This window comes from Benincasa hispida, unplaced genomic scaffold, assembly GCF_009727055.1.
Source record: "Benincasa hispida cultivar B227 unplaced genomic scaffold, ASM972705v1 Contig654, whole genome shotgun sequence".
Lineage (NCBI taxonomy): Eukaryota > Viridiplantae > Streptophyta > Magnoliopsida > Cucurbitales > Cucurbitaceae > Benincasa > Benincasa hispida.
In genome coordinates, this window is record NW_024065001.1 from 1 (window position 1) to 14,433 (window position 14,433).

Here is a 14,433-nt window from a genome sequence, read left to right on the forward strand (position 1 = left end):
ATTTGATTGTTCAGTTTTTCAATGTGAAAGTTGCATTTTTGCCAAACATCATCGATCCACCTATTTGCCTAAACCATACAAGGCTTCATCACTTTTTTCCTTAATTCATACTGATGTTTGGGGTCCGTCTAAAGTCTTAACTCATAGTGGTAAGCGTTGGTTTGTTACCTTTATAGATGACCACACTCGTATAACTTGGCTTTATTTATTAACAAAAAAGTCAGAGGTAAAAGATGTTTTTGTTTGGTTTTACAATATGATAGAGACTCAATTTCAAACTAAAATTCGAATTCTTCACTCTGATAACGTTAGTGAACAATTAACCAATTTTTTGCAAGAAAAGGGCATTTTTCATCAAGCTACGTGTCGTGACACGTCTCAGCAGAATGACATTGTTGAGCGAAAGAATAGACACTTAGCAGTGATGGAAGAGTTCAATGCACTGAAATAAAATTGCACATGGGACATAGTCGAACTACCAAAAGATAAGAAGACGGTGGGATGCACATGGGTGTTCACTGTAAAATGTAAAGTTGATGGTAGTATTGAAAGGTATAAGGCTAGATTGGTTGCCAAGGGGTTCATTCAGACCTATAGCATTGATTATCAAGAAACATTTGCTCTAGTAGCTAAAATTAATTCTATTAGAATCTTGTTGTCTGTGACAGTTAATTTTGATTGGCCTCTTTATCAACTTGATGTGAATAATGTCTTTCTCAATGGAGCTCTTGAAGAAGAGGTTTTTTATGGACTTGCCACCTAGTTTTGAGGTAGATCTCGGGATTAACAAAGTATGCAAGTTAAAGAAATCATTATATGGGCTTAAACAATCTCCCAGAGCATGGTTTCAACGATTTGGAAAGGCGGGATTTAGTCAAAATCAAGCTGATCATACTATGTTCTATAGACATAGTGGAAGTGGCAAGTTGGTCGTTTTGGTAGTGTATGTTGATGATATCATTCTTACAGGTAATGATGAGACATGACTGAATATCTTATCTTGAAGAAAAACCTTGCTAATGATTTTCAAATTAAGGACCTGGGAACCTTAAAGTATTTCCTAGGAATGGAGTTTGTCAGGAGTTTGTCAGATCTAAAAATGGCATTCTTGTCAACCATAGGAAGTATATTCTACCTACTGAATGAGACAAGTTTACTTGGTTGCAAGATAGCAGAAACTCCTATTGAGCAAAATTTAAAATTGGTTGCTACAAAAGAAAAGGAAAAGTACCAGAGGCTTGTAGGGAGACTCATATACCTCTCTCACACACGTCTTGACATTACTTTCACAGTTAGTGTAGTAAGTCAGTTCATCCATGCTCCCGGGTCAGTTCACTTTGAAGCAGTTTATAGAATTTTGAGATATTTGAAAGGTACTCCACGAAAAGGTATATTATTCACGAAGCATGACCACCTAAACATTGAGGTTTACACTAATGTTGATTGGGCAGGAAGCACGACTGATAGAAGATCTACTTCGAGGTATTTCTCTTTTGTTGGAGGAAATCTGGTTACTTGGCGAAGTAAAAAAAAAAGTGTGGTTGCAAGAAGTAGTACTGAAGCAGAATTTAGGGCATTAGCCCATGGTATTTGTGAGGGCATATGGATAAGAAGACTATTGGAAGAATTGAATTTCTCTCAGACAATGCCCATACGAATCTATTATGATAACAAGTCAACAATTCCATTGCCCACAATCCAGTTCTTCATGATAGGACCAAACATATTGAAGTTGATAAACACTCCATAAAGGAAAAGATTGATGCAGGAATAATATGCATTTCCTTTCTCCCGACAGCAGAGCAAATCGCAAATGTGTTAACCAAAGGTCTTCCAAAGTGGCAATTCAGCAAGTTGATTGACAAGCTGGCTATGAATGATCTTCAAACCAGCTTGAGGGGGAGTGTTGATTATTTCCTTTATTGTGAAATTTTATATTGTACTTATTGTATTATATTTGCTGTATTTTATTCTTTCCTTATTTGTAATTATTTTATTATTTTCTTATTTGTAATTGGGTATTTCTTCTATTTAAGAAACTCTTTCCTCCTAAGATTAATAAGAGAAAAGAATAATGGTTTTTAACAGTCTTCGATACTTGACTAAACAATGAATGTAAACAATGAAAGATAAGAAGAAGATGATGAAGATGGTGCTGAAGGAATTGAGAATTGCATTGATTACAAAATGTGTTAATGTCTTAAGCCAAAATGTAATACAATACAAAGAGAAGAGAAGAGGTAGAGGGCTAGATGTAAGCAATCTCTTGTTTTTCATCCGAAATGCGTCAAGGCTACTGGTGGTGCCGTGGATGGGTGGTGGAGAAGTCTCTCTCGAGTTCTATCTCCAGCGAAACTCCGATCGTGACTCGGAAGGGGTTGTGGAGGTGAAGAATCCTCAAAGAGTGTCTTGCTCATGCTCTCAGCTGTGATCACAAGGATCTGCCTAAGGCAGAAACTCGGATGGATTGAAGTTAAGCTCCAAGGCTCTATTTATAGAGTTCAAACGCCAACAGCTCTGATACTCCATTCTGACTCACTGCTACTTATGTCACGGTATGGGAAATATCAGCATCACCTTATCTTGTTGATACTCCCAAGGTATACGTTCATGCTTATTTCTCCTAAAGTGTCAACGCATTCCACCCACCTCGCGATCAGCCTTCTATCACGATTATCATTCTGTAGACGCAACATTCCATGTGATGAACTAGTCTTCATGACGATCAACACATGCAATCAGCCTTGCGGCGGTCTAGGACCAACGTATGCGATTAATTCCTGCAATAGCTGCAAAAATAGACACTTTAATGCATAATAACGCATGAAATAGAGTTAATGAAGATTTTGGTGCTGGTCGACGCAAGCTCACTTTTCCATATGAATTCTTGGTATTATTGATGCATAGTCTGCTTATTAGCCCTCATAATTCTAAATAAAATGTTATAATAGCTTGTATCTCTACAAGCTACCAGTAATAAAGGAATAAGTGGGAGAAGACAATTGGTTATATGAAACAAACGAAAAAATAGGATAAGTACAAGTGCGTTTATCTTTTCGAAGGGCAATGGGAAGATCATCACTCAGTCCGGGATCAGATGTTGAAGAAGCCAATGGTGAAGGACATGGGTCTAAAGGTGGCTATAAGGAAACCTAGACTAGACTCGAGTAACCGGAGGATCAGAAGGAAGAGACACAGAGGAAGGTGGAGGAGAGGATGATGTTGAAGAAGCCAGTGGTGTTGGACATGGGTCTGAAGGTGGCTGTGGAGGACACCTGGACTAGACTCGAGTAATTTGAGGGTCAAAAGGAAGAGACATAGAGGAAGGTGGAGGAGAGGATGATGTCGAAGAAGCCAGGTGGAGAACATGGGTCTGAAGGTGGCTGTGGAGGACGTCTGGACTAGACTCAAGTAACCGAAGGGTCAAAAGGAAGAAACACAGAGGAAGGTGGAGGAAAGGATGATGTAAAAGATGTAATCTCACAGATAAAAAGATCTCCATCCTCCCTCTGACACGGACTTAACGGTGATGGACTAAAGGGTATATCTTCGAAAAATGTAACATCAAAAGATACGAGAAACTTGTTCAGAGTAGGACAATAACAACGATAACCCTTTTGAACATGAGAATAGCCTAAGAAAATGCATTTCAAAGATTTCAAATCTAATTTGGTACGATTTGGGCGAAATCCCGAATAAAACAAACACAACCAAAGATCTTAGGAGCAACAAGAAACAAAGATTTCGTAGGAAAAAGAGTACGATAAGAAATTTCTCCATTGAGGACAGAGGAAGGCCTTCTATTAATCAAGAAGCAAGCAATATACACAACATCAACCCAAAATTGCTTTGGAACATGCATTTGAAAGGATTAGGCGCGGGCTATTTCAAGAAGGTGTCTATTCTTTCCTTCAACAACTCTATTTTGAGATGGGGTGTCTGTGCAAGAGGATTGATGAATGATGTCATGACCACATAAGTAAGATCCAAGTACGTGAGAGAAATATTCACTAGTATTATCAGTTTGCAAGGTTTTGATAGAGACATTAAATTGATTTCAAATCTCGACATGAAAAGCAAAAAAAATGAGACAATAATTCAAAACGATTTTTTTGTTTTGGACACAACTGGACAAAGATCCCAAATATCAGAATGGACTAACTCAAAAGGAGCACTAGCTCGTTTATGGGACTAGAACTAAGACAATGAAATTTAGAAAATGGACACGAATCATAATTCAAAGACAATAAGGAACGAATTTTGGATAAAGTTTCTTCAACAACGATAGATGACCCAAACGACAATGGACTTCAAACGGGGATGTAACTCCAAAGCAAGCCATAACTTTCGATATCTGATGGTAAAAAAATGTAAAGACCCTCGGATTCATGTCCTTTACCAATAACCTTCTTCGTCATATAATCCTGAAACAAGCAATGACCAAGAAAAAAAGACAAAACAATTAAGGTCACGAGTAAGCTAGCTAATAGAAATTAAATTAAAAGACAATTGAGACAAATGTAATACAAAGGACAAATAAAGTGATGAAGTGAGAGATGGTGTCGGATCCAAGAATAGAGGAGGTTAATTCATCTGTCAAAGTGACAAACGGAGATGAGAAAGGAGACAAAGGCATAGAAAATTAGTTAAAATTACCTGTCATATGAACGGTGGCACCAGAGTCTATGACCCATTTGGTAGATGATATAAGAAGACGTTTCGTATTACTTGTCTCGACAATGGTGATAATATGATTTGATGAAGAAGATGCCTGTAAGGATTCCTAGAATACTTGAAATTTAGTAAAGTCGTCAGCGGAGATGGTAACAGGCTTCTCAGCCATATCATTGGTGGAAGCTATTTAAGCATGTTGAGATCGTTGAGTCTTATACAACAACTTTCGACAATCACGTTTTATATGTCCTGGCTTACGACAATAGTGACAGACGATCACTTGAGAATCTTATCTTCGATTATCATAACTAGGCTTCTGAAAATTGTTAGTCATCCCTAAAGTACCGCGGGAGTTATTATTATTCTTACTCATAAGAGCACTGTTAGGTTGAGAAACAGGAGAACTGGATTAAGAACTCTCAATACGAAGAACACGATTGAAAGGTTCTTCTAATGATAGAATTTCAGAATCAGAAAGAATCTGTGTTTTAGTCATTCCAAACTCAGGTAAAAGTCCATTAAAAAAATATCGTAACAACCATCTTTTCTCACTAAGCTTGTTGAACTTTGATATCGAGACTAAACGACAATAGTAAAGTAAGTTCAACAGCTGTCTTCTTAAGTCTCATAAAGTAACTTGTAACAGATTCTGCTTTCTATTTAGTTTGAAAGAATTGCATGTACACATCAAACATTCTATGAACGTGTTCTTTTCCAGAGTATAGAAATTCTAAGAATTCTAAGATTTCTTTCACAGAACCACAATGATCTACTAAACCAACAACCTCACTTTCAATAGAATTCTTAATCTGAAGATGAATATCATCACAAAGCCAAGCCTTTTTCTTTTCATCTTTTGATGGCTCCTCAGTCATATGATCATCCATATTTGTATTAAGAAAATAAAATTGAATCGTCCGACGCCAATCATAGTAATTTGATCCACTTAACTTGTGTTAAGTTATCTTCGATGTTAGGGAAATTACTTTAGATACTACCATATGCTTCACTTCATCCATTATGAGCTAATAAGCAGTTTGTAGATCTCAAGAGCGGAAAGAACAAACCAAAATCGAAATCAAAGGTGAACCAAAAGAATAAAACAACTCCAAATTGAATAAAACAGCAACAAGTCCTAAGCACAAAAGGGTGTTTTTTTTTTCAAATAACTTACAACCAAGTAGATTTCAATGGAACCTAATGTACAGAACAATCAGAAAAGCTGAACCGAGAAGAAGGCAACTGACGGAACATGGAAAAGTGGTTCTACACGCTGGCATGTGGTGACGAAGCAGAATCAAAGTGGTGGCGCGTGAGCTTCACGCGTAAACGTTTCCGGCAACTAACGATGGCAGACTTGATCAGACAGTGACGACGCTTCTCCTGGGATGGGTGGTGTAGACAAACGAACACTTAAACCCTAACCTTGTGAGAAGTGTAAACCCTAATGTAGCTGTCAAACGAAAATTCTAAACCCTAGACTGCTCTGTTACCATGTTCTTAATAGTTTTAGAGAGAATAATGATCTCATTCTATTAATCATGCTAAAGATACATATATATATATATAGGCAACTAAGAAAACTTAATCTAGGAGATATAAAATTACAATAAAGGACAACTAATTATGATTACAATATAAATACATATTATAACATGTCAGCCTCAACCTCGAGGGTATATTCATCCTAAGTACCCTCATCCCTTCGCAAGGTTCTCTATAGCCTCAAGCAATCCTTTCGGGCTTGGTATGAAAGAGTTAAAGTCCTTTCTTATTCGTGGTCATTTCACTAAATCCAAGGCAGATCTCTCATTATTTATGCATCACTCCTCTAAAGGTACTCTATTCTTACTTATTTATATTGGTGATTTTATCTTAATAGGTTTTACTGCCACTCTACTAGATTTCTTTATCTCACACATAGGGGTGTGCAAAAGTTGGACAAAACTAACGAACCAAACCGGGTGGTTCAATCTAATTTCTTTTTTTAAAAATGGAACTCTCGATTCACTAAGGTATAAAACCGATCACTTCGGTTCGGTCCCCGGTTCACATGGTTAAAAAGTTTCTAAAAATCGAACCGAACAGAGGGGTCTATTTATATGTGCGATTTTATGTTTTTATCCCCAACCTAACCCACATTTTTTATTTCTATATTAAGCCCACCCCAACCCAGCCCAACCCAACGCAACCCCTTAGCCCAATTTCTTTTAACATTGCGTTTGCCATCAATAAATTGAGCCAATTCGGTTTCCTTTATAGCTTCGTTAGTGTGCCCTCAAATGTGCATTACGGTATCTATAAGGTACTCTTCATCCTACTTCTACCTTTTCTCTTTTGAGCTATTGCGATGGGTTTCTTCCCCCAATGATCGCAAATCTGTTGGCGGTTATTTGCATTTTTTCTTGGCATCTCCCTTGTATCCTGGAGTTTTAAGAAGCACAGGGTCATCGCTCATTCGAGTACTGAATCTGAGTATCGTGCTCTCCCCCACGTGGCTTGTGAATTAATGTGGCTTTGCACTTTTTTGGCAGACCTACGAGCTCCTCTTTCGTCTTCACCCACTATTTTGTGTGACAATCTCTCCACTACTACTTTTGCCCGCAATCCTGTTTTCACGATTGCACCAAACACATTGAAATTGATGCTCATTTTATACGTGATCAAGTTCTTTCTCATCAACTGGTTCTTCGTCATATTCGTTTTCACAATCAAATCGTTGATTGTCTGACCAAACAATTACCACCTTATCAGTTTCAGGGCCTTCGCAACAAACTCAATCTTCATTACTCTCCATTGCCTCCTTTGAGGGGGCTATTAAGACATGACTTTTCGCTGCTAATGTTGCATTAGTAACTCAATCTCTTCTCTCACCTAACCATCTGATTAATTTGATTTTATTTTTTGGTTGTATCGTATTTAAGATGATGAACTCTCATTATATTATTCAAGCATTAAGCGATAAAGAAGACAGTTGAGAGTCTTTACTCAAAAATTATGAATTATGAATTTTCGTGTGAGAATGGTACAATCTAAAAGTTCGAACAAAATAAAATAAAAATAAAGCTCTAATTGAGATATGTGAAAGAAGGACAGTGGAAATCAGCCTAACAAGAGAATCAAATAACTACAAAAGAAGGCTCTAATCTAAAAGAGCATGCCTAATTGGTAAATATAAATGGGCCACCAAGGCCCGACCGAGATAATAAACTTAATGACCATAACTCCCTTTAAAAATGAAAAATGTTTAATGCTATAGGAAATACTATACTCATGTTCTTTTGAATGCTTGTGGGTCCCTCGTACTTTTAAAAGGGTGTGACAGAAGTATTGTCTTGTGTTTGTCTCCATTGCCTCATTTGAGGGGGCTATTAAGTCATGACTTTTCCCTGACATTTGTTGCTAATGTTGCAGTAGGTAACTCAATCTCTTCTCTCACCTAACCATCTGATTAGTTTGATTTTATTTTTTGGTTGTATTGTATTTAAGAGGATGAACTGTCCTTATTGTATTATCCAAGCATTAAGCATGAATTATGAATTTTCGTGTGAGAAGGATACAATATGAGAGGTCGAACAAAATAAAATAAAAATAAAGTTCTAATTGAGAGATGTGAAATAAGGACAGAGAAAAAACAGCCCAACAAGGGAATCAAATAACTATAAAAGAAGTCACTAATCCAAAAGAGTATGCCTAATTGGTAAATATAAATGATCTCAGCCACCAAGGTCCGACCGAGATAATAAACTTAATGATCATAACTCTCTCTAAAAATGAAAAATGATTAGTGCTATAAGAAATACTATATTCATGTTCTTTGAATACTTGTGGGTCCCAGGTCCCTCGCACTTTTAAAAGGGTGTCACAGAAGTATTGTCTTGTATAGTCCCTTGTACTCTTAAAAGAGTGTGACAGAAGTATAACCTTGTATAGTACTTGAAATACTTCCCGAGTTAGTTGGAATTTCCAATAGATGAGGAAGATATATAGAGATAGCTTGTGGCTTTTCTTTTAATGTAACAAGAGCGGTCCAGACTATGGCCTATACATCTTGATGGAATGCATAGACGGGCTGTCTGCCAGGTACACATCAGAATAATTGATTCTTAGATGTGTCAACGAGTCGAGGAGTTTCTATACGGTCTTTTGTCTTATGTAATTAAATGGAGGAATTATGATGTTCTGAAGTTTCTTCTGCACTTCCAAGCCTAAGAATTATTTTTCATATTTTATTGTCAATACCTAGAGAAATCTATCTTATCTATACGGGTAAAAGGTGTTCTATTTTTTCAAAATTACAATGTCAATCTTCATCTTCTGTATCCCACAGGGGTAGGGCTAATTTGATTACTAAACCCATGACACTTCCGTTTTAATCCATTAACTTAGCATCTTAATAACTCTTTGAATACTGCGCCTACTTTCAGCTACCAAAAAAAAAAATGAAAAAAATGATAATAATAATAAAGATAATAAAGAAAGGAGGAAAGGAAATAAAAAAGAAACCCCCATGAACACACAATTACGAGACATGGATAAAGCATAAGATGTAACCTTATTACTATGTATGAGACACTTATGTAGAAATTTTTTTGTATTCAAGACGATGGAAATTGAAATATATATGCAACATTTCAGCAGTTCAAGAAAGTAATTATAGAATATCCTAACATTTTGAAGCAGTTCAAGAAGGTAATTATAGAATGTCTTTACATTTTGAAGCCAAACATTTTTCTTGATAAAACTAAAGTAATAATGCTTATATAATTACAATTTACAACCTTAAAAAATAAAAGCAAGTACTATCTTGCACTCGAAAAATTTATCAATTTTCTCATACGTTTTATTTCTATCTACTTATTAAAGGAATGAATGAAGAAATGAAAGAATTAACATTTTATTACAAAGGGTTCAATCATTGTTATAGATATATATGTGGAAGTGTGCAAAGCATAGAAATAAATATCAAATTATTCAACCATTTCGGCAAGTAAGAGAGATGAGTATGAACAGAATAAATAAATGGATAAGAAGTCGGCAGGTAAGAGACAGAAAGGGAGAGGAATTATTCATTTGAATAATACCCACCTGGGTTTCTGGCCCAAAACCAAATGAATAATAATATGATGTTGGATAAACCTGATCCTTGTTTAAAATGGAAGAAATGCTCCAATCGGGTCTATCACCAGAATTTATCTGAATTTTGTTTTCCAAGGCAATTTTAATATATATAATAATCTATTTCTAGATCATTATTTCTAAATTTGAAATCTTTTAATGTATTCTCATTATTAGAAGTCAAAGGTCTCTCCTTTTCAGATCTGGTTATTTGAGGTCGGTTTGATCCGTTTTCTATTTTCTGTTTTATTTATTTTCTTAAAAATTGATCAATTTGATAACTATTCTTATTTTTTTCTTAAAATTTAAAAAACGTTTTTAAAAATAGGATCAAAATTAAGAACTATAAAAAATAGTTTCTCATATATTCTTCTTTATTTAGTATTGTTTCAAAATTGTATCAAAATGCAGGTTTGATTGGTTGGTGAGGAAGTTTATCCAAAACATTCATTAATTTCATTGCCTTGGATCAAATCTTAGGGGAGACTTTTTTATTTTATTTTTCTCACTTTTTTTATTTTATTTTTCTTTCTTTCTAATGTATTTCCTTTTTTTCTATATGTATTTTTTTTATATTTCTATTATAATTATTTCTTTATTTTATTTGTGTTTATTTTCTTTATTATTTTTTATATCTATATGCTAATTTATTTTAAAATTTTCAAATATGTAGATTTAGATATTATTTTGATTTTTAATAGAGTTATTTTCAAATATAGGAAAATGAACCAACATATTATAAATATAGCAAAACTTCACTTGTCTATCTACGATAAACTTCAATAGACTAGTTATTTGTGTTTATTTGTATCATGATAGATACAGTAGCCTATCACAGATAGATTGTGATATTTTACTATTATTTGTAAATATTTTCAGCAATTGTCCTTTTCAATATGCATATATAAATACTTTTGAATTTTAAATTTTAAATTTTATGATATGAATTTTTATATATTTTTTAAATATATTTTTTTAATTCTTAAATATGAAACCAGTAATTATTTTACAATATATAAATTTTCTTTACTAGATATTCACAAGTTTATTTTAATATTTTTACAACAACATTTACATAATTATATAATTGAGATAGATTTGAGTCTACCTCATTTAAAATTTAAAATAGACGACTCGAATGAGAAATAATATTGTAAATCAAATTTTAATAACATATGAATGATAGAAATAATTGTATTATTGTTATTAATTTTACATTGAAACTTATGTGTATTTGATAATTTAAATAATTGATAATTATTGTTTATATTTTAATGCATACTATATATTTTTTATTTTATATAATTAGATTATATTGAGATTTTAGATGAAAAAATGTAAAAAGGAAAAATACAATAAACGAGAAATAAAAATAATTATCAAACAAGTTTTTTTTCTTATCTCTTTTTTTCAAGAAACGGAAAATAGGAATAGTTATCAAACATATTCCTATTCCTTGTTCTCAAAAAAGAGAGAATAAGAAACAAAAAATAAAGAACATAAAACAGAAACAAAAACTTATCAAATGGACCTTGATTTCTTATTATTTCTAAGTTTTTTCATAGACGTGACAAAATTTAAATCAGGCTTTCCAAAATTTAGGGGGAAAAAAGATTACTTTTTAAAATTTTAAAAATTCAAAGGTTTATAAAACATCTTAAAAATGTTAATTACTGTTTTTTTTCTAAGACTAATAGGTATGTTTTAGTTTCTAATCTTTGGGTGTCTTCTCATTTTAGTTTTTTCCTTTTAATTTGTCCCTTTGCTAAAGGTACCAAGGCCTCGCTATCGAGCTCGGCTTCTCATTTTAGTTTTTATTGATTTGTTTTTTGTTTTAATTTAATCCTTTATATATGAATATTTTATAATTTAGTTTCACACGGTCAATAAATATTAAAATTGATGACACATTATTTTTATACAATATTTATAATGGATAGAAAATATCATTATCTTTATAAAAATAAGCCTACTCTGTTAAGTTTAGTCTACAAATATTGAAAGTTTAAAATAAACATGCCTTCTTCGACGAAGTCCAGTTCAACATAAATAAAGAAAAATCCAATTCAAGAAAAACTCGATAAAAAAATTTCTTATTTGATTTTGTCTTATTATTTTCTGATCTCTAATCCTTTTCCCTTCACTGGCTAGATGCATAAATTGTTTGATGTTGACAGCTAGCGTATCATCAAAACAAAATGAGAACTTGTGATTAAACTATTCAGTTATAACAAAAATAATAATATAATAATAAGAAGGCTGTCCAAATCACTTAAAAGGTGCAAACTTATCTATCTTTTACATTAGGGGATAGTTCTTGTATTCCTATTTTGCCTCAATTTTAAAATACATTTATATTTTATTCACAATTTTAATTTTTTTTGGTTATTAATTGTTTCCTTAAATTATAATTATAGACAGTTGTGTATCTTCACTTTATTTCTGTTACTTAAAACAACAACATTTTTAGCAAAGCATCTCTTCTGCAAACAAACAAGATAATTGATATTTTTAATTTAAATTTCAACCTTAATTTTAAAACCATTTTCCACATTCACATGAGGAGATATGGATAAAAATCGAGGAGATATTATTAATTTTTATTTCAATCTTAATTTTAAAAAGCACAACTAACTATTCATCTTCCACTCTAAAATTGTATTGGTAAGTTAATTACCCTTTTTAACAATTAATTTCAATATACATTCTAAAATTAGGATTTCATAAACCGTGGAGCAAAACATTGAAGTTTAGTGTTATTTGTTAGAATGAGTTACAAATGAAATATCAATTTTACTATTTCAAATATTATGAGGTTTAAATGAAAAATGTATTTTACAATTTCGAATATAACATGGCACCTTTTTATGAAAATAAGAATAAATTTGTAGAAAATTAAATAATAACAAATATGTTATCTACTCCAAACAAATAAAATTTTGTACAAGTCTAAACGGTCAAACCCCTACATATTTAAGAGAACATGTACATATATCTAGCTTTGATAAGAACCAAAATAATTTTAAAACAATGTCTTTTTGAAGTGAAGTTATTGTAAAAAAAAAATGGTCTATTTTTAGTCAAATTTGTTAATTTCTTAGTTATAAGCTACTTGATTTTTCTCTATTTTAGATTTATTTTTTCTTCAAATCAATTAACTGAAGAGAACTACCAAAAAATAACCCTTATAACAAACGATCTTATGATATGTTTAGGAGTAATTTTAAAGTGGTTAAAAAATCACTTTTTATCATTTCAAAAATAATCAGAAAATGATGTAATCATTTAAAAACTATTTTAATAGTATGAAAACAAGTTTAAAAGTATAAAATTAAAAGTTAAATTGATTTTGAGTAATTAATGTGTATTTTAGAGTGGCATGATAAATGTGATTTTAACTACTTTATAAATTTTAGTTAATAACTTTTATTTTAGTTCAATCGATGTATTTTAATTTTATTCCTCAATTTTTTTTTCCTATTTGCATACTGTCCTCGTTTAAAATTTAATATCAAATATTACTCTATTTCACCATAAAAATGTATGTATCCCAAATATTTATTTTATATTCATGATAAATTAACTTAAAACAAAATATATGTAGTTTTAGACTTTAGGTATTATTCAAATAGAGTGAAAAATATTCGTTTAACATTTAAATTTCTGAATCCAAGTATATTTTAAAAAAATAAAAAGCTGTGACAGTTTGGTAATCACATGCTTATCTGTTGACACGTAAATGCTGAAAAAGAAACGTTCAGGAAAACAAATCAGAGAGCCAGGAAAGCGTCGGAACGAAGTTAACCAACGATTTTCCGGGATTTTCTCTGAATAATCAAACAGTACCGCATCTTGTTAGTGGATACACTCAAGAGAAATAATCCAAAGAGGACAGAACGAAAATAAACTCAGATCGAAGAAAGCACACGGCCGGCAACGCTAAAACTCTATCTCATCGATTTTTCCTGAGGAAGAATCGAAGAACAGAAAGACGAAAGAGCGTTGCATTTCGTTCGTCGATATCAGAAGACAGAAATTAGAAGCTATAACGCAGAACTTCCAAGGAAATCAATCACTTAAAATCGCAAATAGAAAGAAAACGAAAACTGCAGCAGTTCCATTCAAAGTTCATTCAAAAGGCATATTCGGCTTCAGCTTGCACTATTATAATAATCGATATGAAGGAAATCACACACATTCGAAGATTTAAGAAATCGGAAAGGAAACAGAAAGAGGATAGGGCGGTAGTACCTGTTTCCGCTGCAAACTCATAGAGACGGCCGCGATTGGTGAAGGACGACGGTCCGACCTCAACATCACAGAGAACAGAGAGCTCTCGCGCCTTCTTAATTAATCCAGATCTTCTCTTGGAGAAGTGACATGGCGATTACACCTATCTTCGATTAGCTTCACCTCGATTCTCTCTTTCGTCCATTTTCTTCTCTCGTGTGTGCTTCTCCACAATCAACCCTAGTTTCTTTCTACTCTCTTCGCTTCTCCTTTTATTTTTCCATCCAAACGAATAAGGAGGGCCGCGTTTTGTTTTGTTTTGTTTTTGTTTGTTTATTTTTATTTTTTTTATTTTTTTTTCCTCTTCTTTTTAACCTTTCTGGGTCATTTACGTCAGAAAAGGCAAATAAA

At 32.8% G+C, this 14,433-nt stretch overlaps 1 protein-coding gene and 1 long non-coding RNA gene across 2 annotated transcripts; one reads left to right on the top strand and one right to left on the bottom strand.

Annotated features, from left to right (window-relative positions):
* Positions 1-982: 982 nt before the first annotated feature.
* LOC120069879 (uncharacterized mitochondrial protein AtMg00810-like) lies at positions 983-1,750 on the top strand. Its single transcript, XM_039021700.1, has one exon. It carries the CDS (start codon positions 983-985, stop codon positions 1,748-1,750), a length of 768 nt encoding a protein of 255 aa, XP_038877628.1.
* Positions 1,751-3,995: 2,245 nt separating this feature from the next.
* On the bottom strand, positions 3,996-14,174 carry LOC120069878. Its single transcript, XR_005479714.1, has 2 exons — positions 14,044-14,174; positions 3,996-4,424 (listed from the first exon to the last, which is right to left on the bottom strand). It is a non-coding gene; the product is annotated as an uncharacterized LOC120069878 (long non-coding RNA).
* Positions 14,175-14,433: the final 259 nt, after the last annotated feature.

Bases quoted from the DNA above. Each gene is read 5' to 3' on its own strand.
- LOC120069879 (XM_039021700.1), top strand. From the start codon at position 983: ATGACTGAATATCTTATCTTGAAGAAAAACCTTGCTAATGATTTTCAA.